Source organism: Macaca thibetana, chromosome 2, assembly GCF_024542745.1.
Source record: "Macaca thibetana thibetana isolate TM-01 chromosome 2, ASM2454274v1, whole genome shotgun sequence".
Taxonomy (NCBI): Eukaryota; Metazoa; Chordata; class Mammalia; order Primates; family Cercopithecidae; genus Macaca; species Macaca thibetana.
The window spans coordinates 40,993,315-41,009,257 of NC_065579.1; the positions used below are offsets into that span (position 1 = coordinate 40,993,315).

The 15,943-nt window shown below is 50.9% G+C and overlaps 2 protein-coding genes across 2 annotated transcripts in view; both read left to right on the forward strand.

Annotated features, from left to right (window-relative positions):
• Positions 1-15,943, forward strand: part of FAIM (Fas apoptotic inhibitory molecule) — a 296,369-nt gene that overhangs the window by 114,733 nt on the left and 165,693 nt on the right. The gene's annotated exons all lie outside the window — the stretch shown is intronic.
• The window catches only part of ESYT3 (extended synaptotagmin 3), a 47,228-nt gene that overhangs the window by 24,783 nt on the left and 6,502 nt on the right, over positions 1-15,943 (forward strand). The window contains exons 5-19 of the mRNA XM_050779690.1: positions 1,360-1,426; positions 2,118-2,207; positions 2,784-2,839; positions 4,272-4,392; positions 6,527-6,697; positions 7,525-7,607; positions 9,754-9,802; positions 10,320-10,409; positions 10,875-10,937; positions 11,039-11,101; positions 11,657-11,725; positions 12,276-12,362; positions 13,103-13,252; positions 14,618-15,114; positions 15,799-15,897. Of these exons, the coding sequence (XP_050635647.1) occupies positions 1,360-1,426; positions 2,118-2,207; positions 2,784-2,839; positions 4,272-4,392; positions 6,527-6,697; positions 7,525-7,607; positions 9,754-9,802; positions 10,320-10,409; positions 10,875-10,937; positions 11,039-11,101; positions 11,657-11,725; positions 12,276-12,362; positions 13,103-13,252; positions 14,618-15,114; positions 15,799-15,897 (1,755 nt within the window). The remainder of the gene's footprint in view (positions 1-1,359; positions 1,427-2,117; positions 2,208-2,783; positions 2,840-4,271; positions 4,393-6,526; positions 6,698-7,524; positions 7,608-9,753; positions 9,803-10,319; positions 10,410-10,874; positions 10,938-11,038; positions 11,102-11,656; positions 11,726-12,275; positions 12,363-13,102; positions 13,253-14,617; positions 15,115-15,798; positions 15,898-15,943) is intronic.

Genomic DNA, 15,943 nt, shown 5'->3' on the forward strand with positions numbered 1-15,943 from the left:
TCCAAGGCCTGGGCAGCAGAGCTTTCTTGGAAGCCAGGGCTGGGTCGCTTGGAGGGTCAGACCAGCTGCCTCAGAGAGGATGTATCTGGTGGGAGCAAGTGTGACAAGAAGATGTGAGGACTCATGGTGAGGCCCAGGGAACTCTAAGCACAGGCTGTGAGAGGTCAGCTGGAGACCTGGGCTCTGTGGCACCTCAGGAAAATACAGAATGCAAAGACACATAAGTGACTAGTTCAGGGGGTTGGGCAAGGATATCTCTTTGAAATGAGGTTCATAATGGGAGTGAGTCAGGAAGAAGGGAGATTCATTCCAGGAAGCCTTCCTGGAAGCGGCAAGATTTGCACTAAAAAGACAACGAACTTCTGAGGATCCAGAGTGTTGCCATTCCTTTCCCATGTCTCATTCTGTCCTTAGCCTAGAGGCTGGCACTGACAGAATGTTGGGAAGATAGCCAGTTCTTCGGACCACCCGTCCCCCTTTGGGGGCTGGTCCCAAGTGTGTTGGGATGGCCACCGGCTATGAGGTGCTCCCAGCCCCTGGGGCTGTGCCACGAGATCCTTGTAGAAATAGGGCACATCGAGGTTGTGTGGCCCACTCAGCTGCCCAGGCAGCTCCTGCGGTCCCCATTTCCCCTGTCTGGCTCACTCCTGCCCTTTCAAGAGGCGCTCAGTTTTTGCACAACTTGTGACATTGGGCTCCTCTGCCTGTGCCCTGCGCATGTGTGCTGGCTGCCCTCTCCCTCCTGAGTCTCCTTCAGTGCTTTCACAGGATCTGCTGATCTTTACCCTCAAGGGCACCCATTCTGGGCTCCCTGTGCCCATCACCTGGCAGGAGCCACTGGATGGACTTGGGCTTCTATGCTGAAGCCTGAGGCCTTGTTACCTTTGCCCACCTCCACCAGCCCCAGCAGCACCTGGGATGTATGCAGTGGGGGCTGCTTCTGTGTCCTCATGAAAGACACCTGGGCAGAGATGGGACAGGGGGACAACAGGGGTGGAAAGGTGGGCAGTGTGTTTATGAAGAGCCCCTCCTTATCATCTTCAGGGTATCGTGGGGTGAGGTGAGTGCCTAGAGTCCCTGCTGTCAATAGTCAGAGATGAGGATATGCCTGGGATACCTGAATGCAGGGGCGCACAGGGGCTGCCCCCTGGGGTCTGGGCTTGGATCAGGGTCTGGGTCAGGTCTGAGCAAAGCTTAGAAAGGCTGAGGCTACTAGGCCATGTGCCCAGTACACAGAGCTCAGGGCTGGCAACTGGCTGCCTGGGCTCAGGCTGTGTGACACTGGGCAAGTTTCCCAACCTCTCTGAGCAGGTGGACCTGTCCCTCCTCCCCACCTTCCTTCTCCACCCCCCATTTCAGCTACATCGGGGACTGTGAGATCAGTGTGGAGCTGCAGAAGATTCAGGCTGGTGTGAACGGGATCCAGGTGGGTGGAGCCCGGTGGGGCCGCCTCTGTTCCAGCCCCCAGGGTGGGGATCAGGGAAGGGGAAGCCGGGTCATGCCAGAGTAGGCTGCAGAAGGCGGTGGCGACACTAAACACACAGGATGGTGACTACAGAGGAGCTGTAGGCCTGAGGGTCACATGGCCAGGAAGTGGTGGCGGGGCTTCACCAACCCACTACTGTGCTCTAGAGACCCCCAGCCTCATCTGACTGCAGAGGCCCTGGAGAGGCCTTGGCTGCCTGGCGAGGAGAGAGGTGCTGTTCATGGAGCGATGGAAAGCCATTGCTTAGACACTGAGGTGGACCCAGGAGGTGAAAATAACTCTCGGCGGGAGTAGAGGAGCTGATTTGGGCCTGGAAATCATTCTGGGTCCTTGCTGACTGGGCCAGCCCAAAACTTGGCAAAGGCTATAGGTCTCTCAGGCCAGCATACCTGTGGAGGGCGGTGGGGCCAGCTCAGGGCCCCTTGGTAGCTGGCAAGAGGTGGCAGCTGTGTCCAGGCCTCGGCACCTTAAGTATGGTTCCTGCTGTGAGCGCCAGCAGCCTGGGGCAGGTGGTCCTGACATGTGGGGCAGCATGGGCATGAAATGAGGCAGCAGATGGCCTCAGCTAAGTGCAGCAGGCATGGGGAGAAAGGAGGCCTGGGCCCCTCACGGGCCCTCTGTGCCTATCCAGTTGCAGGGCACCCTGCGGGTCATCCTGGAGCCCCTCCTAGTGGACAAGCCCTTCGTGGGAGCCGTGACTGTGTTCTTCCTTCAGAAGCCGGTGAGTCCCAGGGACTGCGGTGAGCCTGCTGCTCCCTGGGAGTAGGCACTGGTCTGCTGGGCCCTAGACATTGGGTTTGAGCCCAAGAATGGACATTGTCCAAGCCCACCGAGACCTGGGCAGTCGCACTCCTTATCTCATTTAATCCTTAAGGCAGCTTGAGCTAGACTCTGCCCTCCCCAAGATGAGGCAGCTGAGCTCAGAGAAGGTCACACAGACGGTCTGAATTGGAGCCAAGGCTCAAACTCAGAGTTTTCAAAGTCCAGGCCAGCCTGTGGCCATGTGGACGATCCCACTCCTGTGGGGGTTCTGCCCAGGAAGCAGCAGGTTCCACAACCCCTGCCCCATCCTGATCTGAGGCCTGGGCCCTCAATACCGCTAGATGCCTGAGCTGGGCTGGAAGGTGGCCGCGCCTGCCTGACACCCTGGCAGAGGGTGGTCTGCCTGCTTTCCCCGGAACCCCCACCCGGACAGGCTGGGTTCTCCATGCACGTGGGTGTGAGGCTCTTGGCAGGGGGTTCTCAGCCCTGGGCTACCAGCCCTTTCCAGACTAATAGCTTCCCTCTGCCCCTGAAGCACCTACAGATCAACTGGACTGGCCTGACCAACCTGCTGGATGCACCGGGAATCAAGTAGGTGCCTGGGAGAGCCTCGAGGGAGATCGTAAGTGTGGGGGCCTCCAGGGCTCTGCAGCCAGTGACAGGAGCTGTGCGATGGTGGTGCCTTCCCTCCTGGTGCTCCCTGCGGAGGGAGAAGCATTGGTCTGTTTGAAGTGCGAGTGGGAGCGGGAGGTAACGGTGTTGTGTGGCCTCTGTGGGTGTGCACTGTACCAGCACACCCCCGCCCACACCACACACACACACACACACCCATGTAGTAGGCAAGAAGTCCTTTGCTGAATGTTGGGCTGACATTCAGGTCCCCGTCCTGGTGCAGGGGAGAGTGGCTGTGTCTGCTGAGATGTGGTCCGAGGGGAGGCTGTGTGGTGGCTGTAGAACCAGAGGCAGCCAGCTCCTGGCTCTGTCACTTAGCAACTGAGTGAATGTGGAGAAGTTGCTTCACCTCTCTGGGCTCTTCCTCAGTAAAAGGGGAGCCTGGTTCCTCTGCCTTGGGTCCCTCGGAGGACACTCAGCCGTGCGGTGGCGGCACATTGGGTGTGGACACACGAGTGTCCTCCTTTTTTCCTCACTGTACCCCTCCCAAACCAAATGTGTGGTGAGAAGCCTATGTGACTTGCCCTGACCGTGGTCACAAACATAGGCATGGAAGGGGCACTGTCACAGCAGAGGCCAGTGAGGAGCAGCTGGTCCTAGAGAGTTCACCATTGGGGGGCAAGTGAAGGCTCCTCTCAGAGCCCCAGGCCCCATGAGAGGAACAGAGAAGGGCACCAGCCCTATTGGACACACCTCCCCAGGAGGAAGGGACAGTTGGACTGGCCAGGGCTGGCACCGGCTGGCTTGTCAGGCTCGGGAGGGCCGCTGACTCACTCATTCACTGACATCTGCATGGATCTCACCCACACTGGACAAAGAGAATCCAGGCATGCGTTCTTTTATTCTAAAAGTATTTACTGAGCATTTACACCGTGCCAGCCCTGTTCCAGGCACCATCCCTGACCCCCAGTACCAGGAGGTGGAGTCAGGCAACAAACAACCCCAGGAACATGCATTTTTAGTCCCAGGTTAGAGGTGAGGATGCTGAGGTCCAGAGAGGTTAGCGACTTGCCAAGGCCACACAGCTAGTCGGTGGTGGAGCTGAGATTCTAACACAGGCACCAGCCTTGCTCTTAGCCACCGTGCTGTGTGACCTCCAAGAACAAAGTAGCCTGGAGGCAGAGGGAGTCGGGCACATGTAGGTGGGAGGACTGCTGTTGAGATAGAATGTCAGGGGCTGTCACAATGTATAGGCACACCCACCCCTACCCAGGCAAGTGGGGTCAGGGCTGTTCTGTAGGTGGGGCCCACCCTACCAGGCTGGGCTCCTGGTTTCTGCTAGGGATGGAGTGGCAGGTGGCATGGGGGAGGCGGTGGCACCCCTCCACAGCTGGTCCTGCCTTGTGTCCAGTGAGGTGTCAGACAGCCTGCTGGAGGACCTCATTGCTGCCCACCTGGTGCTGCCTAACCGTGTGACTGTGCCTGTGAAGAAGGGGCTGGATCTGACCAACCTGCGCTTCCCTCTGCCCTGCGTGAGTAGCCAGTGCTGGCCACAGAGCAGCCTGCTGGGAGGCAACGCAAATATCCTCTCAGCCTTCATATGTGGTGCATTGGCTTTATTTCACACTAATGCTTGATGGTCCCAGAATAACGGTACAAACCCCATTGCCCATGTCATAATTACTAAAGACATTTTGTCCTTGGGGTGTATCCCAGTTGGGAGGTGGTGTCAAATTTATTGCATTTTAAACTTACTTGGAATATTTCCTGTTTGTGACAACTGGCCATGAATATTTACATTGACTTGTTTCATTCTATTTTCCATTTTTAGGGTTTTTTACCTTAACTTCCTTTTACAATTATGTAAAGTAGTTGTACACTTGGGAAGTTCAACTAAAAAACAAATTACATTTTAAGGAGTCTGGCTTCTATCCCTTGTTCCCTCCACCTACTCCTCACCCTTCACTTATAAGTAATAGTTTATCCTTCCATTTTATTGATTGATTGATTGATTGAGTCTTGCTTTGTTGCCTAGCTAGGCTGGAGTGCAGTGGCACAATCACAGCTCACTGCAGCCTCCACCTCTTGGGCTCAAGCAATCCTCCTGCCTCAGCCTTCCGAGTAGCTGGGACTACAGGTGTGCACTACCACGCCTGGCTAATTTTTGTGTTTTTTGTAGAGAGGGTTTTGCCACGTTGGCCAGGCTGGTCTCAAAGTCCTGGGCTCAAGTGATCTGCCTGCCTCAGCCTCCCAAAGTGCTGGGATTACAGGCATGAGCCACCACACCTGGCCATTGTTACTTAATATGAACAAATATATATGGTCATATGACACATATTTGCTTATATTCAAATTCCCCCTTTCTTCGATAGATGGCAGCATAGTACAGTTTTCCCCAGTGTGCTTTTTTTGGGGGGGGGGATTGGGGGGAGGTGGTGGTGGGGGGAGTCTTGCTCTGTGACACAGGCTGGAATGCAGTGGCACGATCTTGGCTCACTGCAACCTCCACCTCCCAGGTTCAAGTGATTCTCCAGCCTCAGCCTTCTGAGTAGCTGGGACTACAGGCATACGCCACCGAGCCTGGCTAATTTTTGTATTTTTAGTAGAGACTGGGTTTCACCATGTTGGCGAGGCTGGTCTCGAACTCCTGACCTCAGGTGATCCGCCCACTTCGGCCTCCCAAAGTGCTGGGATTACAGGTGTAAGCACTGCGCCTGGCCCTCAGTGTGCTTTTAACACTGAGTGTGTCATGGGGATCATACCATGATAGTGTAGAGATCTTCCACATTCTCTTTAAGAGCTCCAAAGTACTTCACTGTGGGAATGTACTGAAGTTTATTCAACACAGTTCCTATTGATGGACCATTATGTTGTGTTGGGTCTTTCACTATTACAAATAGTAGTGTAATAAATAGCCTTGCATACATGTCTTTATATTTTTGCTAGTATGCCCTTGGGACAGATTCCTAGAAGTGGGATTTCTGGGTCAAAGAGTAAATGCATATGTATTTACTAATATTAAAAAAAAATTCTAGGAAGGAGATATACCTCAAAGCCCATGAACTATGCCTTTCCTAATTCCTGTGCTCCTGTCTTTATTAACAGAGTTATATCTCTTTCATTTCCTTTTAAACTCTATCCATTCCAAGTGTTGGGGGAGGGTCTGCCCTATAGCACAGTCCAGAGTGTGGTGGGGATGAGGCTCAGTGTTGGGGCCTTTAGGAGTGCAGGGACCTCCTGTCAGCAGCCGGCATTGCCCACAGGGGCCAGGAGAAGGGATGCTAGAATTCCCTTGTAGAAGTCTACATGTAGGACACACAACAGAGGGGGCTAGAGTAAAGGAGGAAGCTTCCTTAGGTGTCATGATTGTTGGCACAGGAGGGAGACAAACAGCTGCAGTTGTGTAAGCCATTCATGTGGCAGTTTGGAGGTAGGGAGTGGGGAGGCCAGGGCTGTGGGCAGGGCATACTGATGGAGAGAGCCCTGCCATCACTTGCTGTGTGGCCTTGGCCAGGTCACTGCCGTATCTGGCTTCTATCTCCCGGTCCAGACCATGGAGGGGGCAATGTGGGGGAAGCAGTGATCTCTGATGGCTTTAGCTCTGATACTCCAGGACTTGGAGGCCCCAGGAAGCAGCTGTGAGCCCTGGGCTTGGACATTTTCCAGGGGGTGATCAGAGTGCACTTGCTGGAGGCAGAGAAGCTGGCCCAGAAGGACAACTTCCTGGGGCTCCGAGGCAAGTCAGATCCCTACGCCAAGGTGAGCATTGGCCTGCAGCATTTCCGGAGTAGGACCATCTACAGGAACCTGAACCCCACCTGGAACGAGGTGTTTGAGGTAAGGGTCTTCTTGGCTGCTCCTGGAATCCCTTGAATCCCTTGATACCCTCCAGCCTTCACTCTGAGTCATGCTGGGCAGAGGCAATCCAGGAGCAACACTAGGCAGGGAGTAGGCCTTGGAGACAGGCAGGTCTGTGGGATTCCCGCTCCCATATCTACCAGGCTTCCAGAGTAGGTTACTCTGGCGCGACTAAAGGGCCAGCCTGAAGGCAAATTCCTACCTCCTTTCCCCTTCCAATTTTGTTAGAAGTTTCCAAATCAAAGAGAAAGAGCCTTAGAGGCATTTCTGCTCCACTCCTCTCAACCTCCCCTGTCAGTCAAACATCAGGATCCTGAAGTTCTTCTTTAAGTTCAACCACAATCCCTACCGTTTGAAGGGTGGGACCCACAGCCTGTTAAGGCCCCCAGATTACACATCCTAGGTGACCCCTCTGAACTTCCTCTCCTAATACACCATCTGGATGCTCTGTTACATTTGGGGTGAGGCAGTGAAAGCAGGGGTGCTAAAAGGCAGCTTGGGGCTTCCTGGTATTGCAGACCCACAGAGGGGCAGGAGAATGTCATGAAGAGGTGCTCTGGACACCACAGAGCCCATGCAGAACAAACAGCCACTGTCTCCTGGGCACCTGCTCTGCCATGGCTTACACATGTTTAATCTTCTCTTCCCCCCACAGGGGAGGGACTTCACTCCCTTATGGGTGGGGTTCTCGAGGCACTGAGGAGATCAGGACCCTGCTAGCATTCTGAGCCACGATTTGACTCCCCTTGGGTCATACATAAGGTCAGCTGTTGCCTGCAGGTCAAGACACCTCTTTTTCCTTCCAGTTCATGGTGTACGAAGTCCCTGGGCAGGACCTGGAGGTCGACCTGTATGATGAGGATACCGACAGGGATGACTTCCTGGGCAGGTGAGGAGGAGGGCGCACAGCTGGGCCTGGAGGCAGCCTTCCCTCCCTGTAGGGTGCTGGGCTGGGCCTTGGGACATAAATACCCTGCTCCTACCACTTAATGACTAGCAATCCTCTCTGGTCACCCTGACATGGTGACTGTGCCAGGCAACCTGCCTCACCATTCTACATTCCTACCACAAACCTTCCCAGATGTCTCCCAAGTGCCCAGCCTGACCTAGGCCCTGGGGGGTACAGAGAGGACCCCAAGATTTGTATATTATGGCTCTGCTTTCTGCCTTCTTGATAATGTACGAAGTCCCCATTTGGAGTAGTGGACAAGGCTGGCATGGATGGCCAGATGCCCAGTTCCAAGGAACCCTGGGCCATGCTTTAGGGGGTAGAACTCAGCCCTTCAGGGGTATGGGAGAACTAAAATGATCAGGGTGGGGCTGGCTATCAGAATTTAAAACTTACATGTATTTTGATCCAGCAGTCCCACTTCCAGGATCTCCTATAAAATAAAAGCCCTAGTATCTGAAATGTTTATTACAGAACTATCCATAGAAGAAAAACAACACCCCCATCCCCAAAATGAATATCTAAACTCAGAGGACATTGGCTGAATGTTTGAATAAATTTTCCATTGCCAAACTACAGAATATTCTGCAGCTCTGAAAAACAAGTAGAATCTCTGTGTCTTAACCCGGAGGACACCCATTACGAAGTGGGGGAGAGCAGCTGGGCATAACATGTCATTTGAGTCATCCTCAAATGGGAGAGGAACCTTGAATGCGTATTTCTGCATGTGTTCATGTTAGCAGAGAAAGGCAGGCTGTTGACACTGCTTATCAGATGAGGAAGCAGAAAAGGCAGTTTTACCCACATTTTCAGATTCCTGTGTTGTTTAGCTTGTTTCCATGATCATGTAATTTTGAAAAGTGGAAACCAAACTGGGAGGGGCACAACCTGACAGTTTAAGAAACACGAAGAATCTGTGTGTATTAGCCTGGATGTTAACACACACAGATTCACCACTAGATGTTGCTTATCATTTTGTATTTTTATCTTGAAACAGTTGCAATTTTTGTAATGTTGCAGATTAGAAGTGTGGCTTGTGGGTCATGCTTTATGTATTAATAACTGATTTCAGGTGTGTTTTGAGCTTAAGCACATTTCTTACAGTTATATAGAATTACATTTTCCCCTCTGGCTATCAGGACCTTCTGGTTGGGCTTGGCTCAGGGTGAGTTAGGGGCAAGCTGTGGTGTGAGTGTTACCTCCTCTCACACACACATGCTGTGTTTGTCCATATTTTGTTGCTATAAAGGATACCCGAGGCCAGGTAATTTATAAAGAAAATAGGGTTATCTGGCTTATGGTTCTGCAGGCTGTACATGAAGCATAGTGCCAGCATTTACTCAGGGCAGAAGGTGAAGGGGGGATCAGGTATGCCACATGGCGAGAGAGAGAGAGAGCGCAAGAGGAGTGAGAATATCCCAGCTTATTTTTAACAACCAGATCTTGCATGAGCTCATTACTGTGGGGAGGGCACCAAGCCATTCATGAGGGATCTGCCCCCATGACCCAAACGCCTCTCACTAGGCCCCGCCCACCTTTAACATTGGGGATCACGTTTCAACATGAGATTTGGAGGGGACAGACATCCAAACTACATCACATGCCAACTATACTTATCCCTTGTAGGGCACCTGGGGTAGTTTTGGAAATGAAGGGGCATTTGGGGTTATTAACATGGCTGTGAGGGGTAGTGCTCTGGCATTTAAAGGGCACAGGACCAGGAGGCCAAATTCCTGCAATGCATGGGTAGTTTTGCACAATGAAGAATCATCTCACTCAAAATGCTAGTTGCGCTGTCATTGAGAAATCCAGAGGTGATGTGTCCAGCAGCCTCTGCTTATCTCCTCTGGGTATGGGAGCTCCCTTCCTCCCCAGGTAGCACACCCAGTGGGAGCAGCCCTGATGGTAGGTAGTCTTTCCTTCACTCAAGCTGATGCTGGTCTCCCATTGGTTCCTTGGGGTGAGTAAGATTTTGTCTTAATGGCCACACTCAGATATCTGAAAACAGAGTCCAGTGTGGGCCTCCATGCCCTCTGCTGCTTTCTTCCTCAGAACTGACCCAATCTCCTCTCCCTATATATTCCAGCCTGCAGATCTGCCTTGGAGATGTCATGACCAACAGAGTGGTGGATGAGGTACAGTTGGTGCTTGCAACCCTCCGGGGAGTTTCAAGGTAGCCCTTTCCTGTGGACATCTCTAGCAGGTTGCTTCAGCCCAGCTATTCCTATGCTGTGGTCCCCCTCTGTGCTGGGCTGCACACATGTCCCTCCTCAGGGCAAGAGCTGGGTGAGGCATTGATGGCTCCAGGAAACTCCCCAGGGTATTCTCCAGGGCCCCGGCTGGAAGAAGTTTCCCTGGGAAATACCCACAGACTAAGGACCCCAGCAGGGGACAGTCACATTATAGGGGAGGGTGGGCTGGGCCTGGGTTTTTTTTAATCCCACAGCGTAGCACTTCTGTCTTCCTATAACCACATCTCCCAGTCCCTCTGAGCCCAGAGCATACCCTGTCTGGGCTGGTCTACCTTTTCCCATACTAGGACTGGGTTTCCCTGTCCCTACTAGGATACCAGGTCCCAGGACTGGGCTGCCCAGAGAGCATCAGTAGCGTCTCCCTGGCCCTTGCCCTGAGCTTTCCGCCCCTGCCCCACAGTGGTTTGTCCTGAATGACACAACCAGCGGGCAGCTGCACCTGCGGCTGGAGTGGCTTTCATTGCTTACCGACCAGGAAGCTCTGACCGAGGTGAGTGTGGGGTGTCAAGGGCTCCCTAGCAGAAAGGTGGAGGAGCACATGTGCCAGCTGTGTGCAGGTGGAAGGAAGGGAGGGAGATGATGCCCCCTGTTCTTGCTGACCTCCTGAAGAACATGTCACTCAGCCCATCTCCACACAGGGCAGCTCCTGATGGCTCTCAGCAAATGTCCTCTGAGCATCTCCATCATCTTTAGATGATGGGGTCCTCAGAACTCTGTGTCAATGCTTGTCCTCTCAGTTCACAGGGAAATCCACTCAGTGTCTAACTTGAATCTGTCATGCACCAGTTATATTCCTAACCTCGACAAAAGGCTAGGTTGTGAGATGTCCTCCGGCAGCTAGTCTGGAGTGTGAAGGCTAGCTGACTTTCTTCTGCCATGAGTAGGCTTCTCCAAAACCAGTCTTTCTCTCCTGCTGCTGGGAGTGTACCCAGTGAGGGTCTGTGTCTGTTTGCAGGACCATGGTGGCCTTTCCACCGCCATTCTCGTGGTCTTCTTGGAGAGCGCCTGCAACTTGCCGGTAAGTAGTGACATGTCCAGAGTGTCACACATACGCAACAAAGTGCCCATCACTTTCAAACTGTCCTATGTTGCTTTAACCCCGTTATTCCTGTGCTGCAGAGAAACCCTTTTGACTACCTGAATGGTGAATATCGAGCCAAAAAACTCTCCAGGTTTGCCAGAGTGAGTATGTGGCTAAAAACTCCAGGGAGGGCATATCACAGCTTCTCTCCCCAGAGTAACCACAACCCCGTGTCTTCTGGGCCACAGTCTGTGCACACACAGCCTAGGGATAACAAGAGGTGCTGATTATGGAGTCTACTGTGTGCCAGGCACTAGGCTTGGCAACTCATCCCCCACATTTGTTATCCCCGAGTCTCATGATGACTGTGTCAATCATTTTTATTACCATTTTTTGAGTCGCACAGCTAAGAGGAGGAGCCAAAACTTGATTCTACTCTGTTTTCATAGCCCCAGGGGACAAGAGGCTGTGCCTGGCCAGGCCCAGCTCTGGCTTCTGGTCTTTTAACTTGGAACTGCTTTCTGGGGTTGGTCCTGTCCTGGGGCTTACACAGTAATGACAGCCCAGGGGACTGGGGCATTAGAGTAGCTTTCTCTCAAAGAGAAGTAATTGGGTGGTCCCAGTTTCCCCAAATGCTCCTGGGGGTTGGGGGTAGGACTGTCTCAATCTGATTCTGACTATGCCACCTTCACTGTTATGGATTTGATTCCTCACAGAACAAGGTCAGCAAAGACCCTTCTTCCTATGTCAAACTATCTGTAGGCAAGAAGACACATACAAGTAAGGTAAGACAGCTTGGTGGTAGCCCTGGGGTGAGGAAACAAGGACCTAGCCCTTCTCAGGGAGAGAGGCAAAAGGGACGGGAATTAACTTATGGTGAATGCCTAGGTGGCACTTGATGTTATTTAGTCTTCAGAATAGCCTCACAGAATAGTTTAATAATTCAAGAATCTGAGGATCAGAGATAAATTACTTGACTAAGGACATGGAACTAGGGTTCAAGTGTGGGCATGGTTCTGAAGCCTGTGTCCTTTCCACCAATCATGAATTTTCCCAGTCCAGCAGCCGAAATCCTGTTGGCCTCTCCTCTCCTGAAGTGAGCTCTAAGGCCAATATGATTTTCAGCTCCCCTGTAAAACTTCCTGGCAGACCACTCCCTGCCTTTGAGTGTGGTTGTCCTGTCCTAGTGCCTCCCACTAGCTGTAGTGTGTTTGGGTCTGATCTCAGGGCAAATAGGTAAGGTTCCCAATGGTGGCCAGAGTGGTAGCAGAGGGTGCCGGTGTCCAGCTCTGCCCAACCTAACCCTTCAATGAACTCTCCCTCTTCTGTTCCCAGACTTGTCCCCACAACAAGGACCCTGTCTGGAGCCAGGTTTTCTCCTTCTTTGTGCACAGTGTGGCCACTGAGCAGCTCCATCTGAAGGTTTGCTGGACGATGGGCTCTTGAAACAGAATTAAGAGGTTTCTAAGCCAGGCGGGGTGGGAAGCTTGAAGTGTACCTTGAGCAGGTTCTCCTGGCACTGTTTAAACTCAGGCCCTTTTATGTGAGAGAGGACACTGAGGCCCCATAAGGCCTCATCTCCTTGAGGCTAGTGCCTGAGGTCATTGTATAGGGGGATGTGGGAGGATAAATCCTCAAGTCCCTCGACTTTCCCTGCAAAAGGGTCTTTATATTTGCTACACAGCATCCAGAGAAGCCTGTGCTGGAATCTACACAGGACATTAATAATGGTACACTTTAAAAAACATATATTTCACTTAATCTTCACAAAAGATCTGTAGAGCGAGCAGAGAGAGGCAAAAACAATATCTTGTCCAAGATCTCATGACCAACAAGTGGTGGAGCTGGGATCTTTTGGGGTCCTGAGCCCTGCCTGGAGAGCAGCACAGCTCATCAGTCCCCAAAGCCCCCTGGCTCTGGGCATTTAACAGACTAGCTCATACAGATCATAATTGCCTCTTACTCTGAGTCAGTATCTTCCCTGACAGAAGACAAGGATCAGGTCTGGCCTGATCCCATTCTAGTTTTCAGAATAGGACCAGATGCCCATAGAAGCACAGTACAGACTGAAGTAAACCCAAACTTGGCTGGGGCCCAGATACTAGTAGTGGTGTGGTTGGGGCTTGGTTATCCTTTTGTTTTGTGACTGGCCCACTGCCTAGGTGCTTGATGATGACCAGGAGTGTGCTCTGGGAACGCTGGACGTCCCCCTGTGCCAGATCCTCCCCTATGCTGACCTCACTCTTGAGCAGCGCTTTCAGCTGGACCACTCAGGCCTGGACAGCCTCATCTCCATGAGGCTGGTGCTTCGGGTAAATCTCTCCTGTCCCCTGGGGGAGGGAAGGAATAGAGCTCTGGCAGTGGAGCAGGGTGAACTGCCCCAGCACTAAGCACCTGCTCTATGCCTGCAAGAAACCAGGAGATGGATTCATGTTTTCAGATTCATGTTTTCATCAATTTTGAAATACTGAATGGGAGCAAGTCAGTATTTGAAGAGATAGTGGCTCTTCAAATATTGCCTCTCTTCCATTCTTTTCAAATTCCTCTTTCTAGAATTTTCTATAATATACCTTCTCATCTATTCTTCATGTCTCTTGACCTCACCTAAATATTTCCCATCTCTGTATTCGTGGTGGTACATTCTAATTCCCTCAGAGCTATCTTCCAGGCCACTAATTCTTTCTTTGGCTATGCCTCGTTTGCTGTTTAACCTGTTCATGGTTTTTTCAATGGTGATTTTTCATTTCTATTTTTATCTTTTCCAAATCTATTTGGTATTTTCTTATAGCATTTTATTATCTTCTCATGTTTATATTCCATCTTTGGTCATTTGAAAATATGTTACAATGTATTAATATGTATGTTCTATTATTTGAAGATCTTGGGAATTTTGATGTTTGTTTTGTCTGTTGATGCTTTTTGATGGTGACTCATTTCTGTTTCATAACTTGGATTGCAAACATATGTGCAGTGTTCCTTTATGACCTGGATTAAGGTTGTTCTCTTCCAAGGAGCTTCTGCTTTTGCTGCAGCGCAGTACCTCAGGTGCATTACAAACCTGAGTCCATTTTTATGTACATTTCTTAACTTTGGATTTCAAGATCCCATAGGTAGCTCATATTTATACTCAAAATTCATATGGGGACAGGCCTATGAGGTGTCATGTTATTAGGGAAGACTTTGTCCCCTCAACCAGAGTACAGGCTGTGACAAACACATGTTCTTGTCATCAGTCTTTGCCAGTAGGCAGAATAATTTTTATCCTAAACTACTTTTTTAACTAAAGAGATCCCACCTTCATGGATCTTCCCTTCAGCTCCTAGCCTCACAGCCTCTCTTCTCCTAACTCCCTGAATTCCAAGGTTGATATACAACCCTAGCAAAGCTTAACTTTTATTTTTTAGATTTTTTTTTTCTTTTTTAAACGGAATTATCCTTATTTTCTTGTGAATTTGGCTATGCATTTCAAAGGATGTTTGCTTCATTTTATTTGGCATTTCTAACAAGTTTTTCAGAATGTTTGGAACACCATATGTTACTGGAAATGGAAGTTCCCTAGGAAGGGTCTTTATAATTCACAACTGAGGGGAAAGGGGGAATGAGAAACAATGGCTGAGGTTGTGGAAGTGGTGACCCAGCTCATAAGCCACCCTGTTATCTATCTTATCTGCTTGCAGTTCCTGCGAGTGGAGGAACGAGAGCTGGGGAGCCCATACACAGGACCTGAAGCCCTAAAGAAAGGCCCTCTGCTCATCAAGAAGGTGGCTACCAACCAGGATCCCAAAGCCCCACCTCAGGAAGAAGGCCCTACAGATTTGCCTTGTCCCCCAGACCCTGCGTCTGATACTAAGGACACATCCAAGAGTACCACAACCACCACCAGTGCTACCACCGTTGCCACTGAGCCCACACCCCAAGAGACAGGCCCAGAGCCTAAAGGCAAGGACAGTGCCAAAAGGTTCTGTGAGCCCATGGGGGAGAAGAAGAGTTCAGCCACCATCTTCCTGACTGTCCCGGGTCCCCACTCTCCAGGGCCCATCAAGTCACCCAGACCCATGAAATGCCCTGCCTCCCCATTCGCATGGCCACCCAAGAGGCTGCCTCCCAGCATGTCCTCGCTCAACTCCTTGGCCTCTTCTTGCTTTGACCTGGCAGATAGCAGCCTCAACATTGAGTATGCACCTCTCTGCTTAATCTTTTCTAAAATGGTCTGTATGAAAAATACCTCACTGGATGGAAAAGTAGATATGAACTTACATTTCTGTGCAAGTTGTTTTTTCACAAAATATCTTCCTAAGAGGCAGCATGGTGTGGTAGAAAGAACACAGGACGAGGGAGACAGCCAAACAGGCTGGTTATGGCTCTAGCTGTATACTGACTATAAAATAGATGCTGGACTCGGTTGGTAAGGTCCCTTCCAGCAGAACCATTTCCTGAATTCTAAAGAGTTATACTGGGATGACATGGAAAGCTTAATATGTAGAATTACATAATAAATGGCTGTCATTTATGAAGGGTTTACTATGGGCTTAGCATGTTATCTGATTTAATTCAACCTTCACAATAACCCTACAAGATGGAACTATCATAAAAGTTTAATAAATTCATTCAAGGCCCCAAAAGGAATCATGATACAAAGGCAGATCCCACTTCAGGGTTCCCGTTCTTCCTGCTGTGAAGTAGGATAATTATACATGAATGCTGGATGGAACTGAATTCCAACTGAAAGTAAACTCACTGCAAATTATTATCCCACATGGCTCTATGCTCCTCAAGCAGGAATGCTTTGTCTTTCGGGGTGGGGGAAGAGGGCCAATGCCTGTTACAGCAAGAGAAGTGACGGGCTCTTTCTTTACAGAGGCGGAGACCTCAGGCGACGGCAGCTGGGCGAGATTCAACTCACAGTGCGCTATGTGTGTCTGCGGCGCTGCCTCAGCGTGCTAATCAATGGCTGCAGGTAAAGGGATTCTAGGGCCAGGGAGGTCCTTTGGGAGCATCAGGTG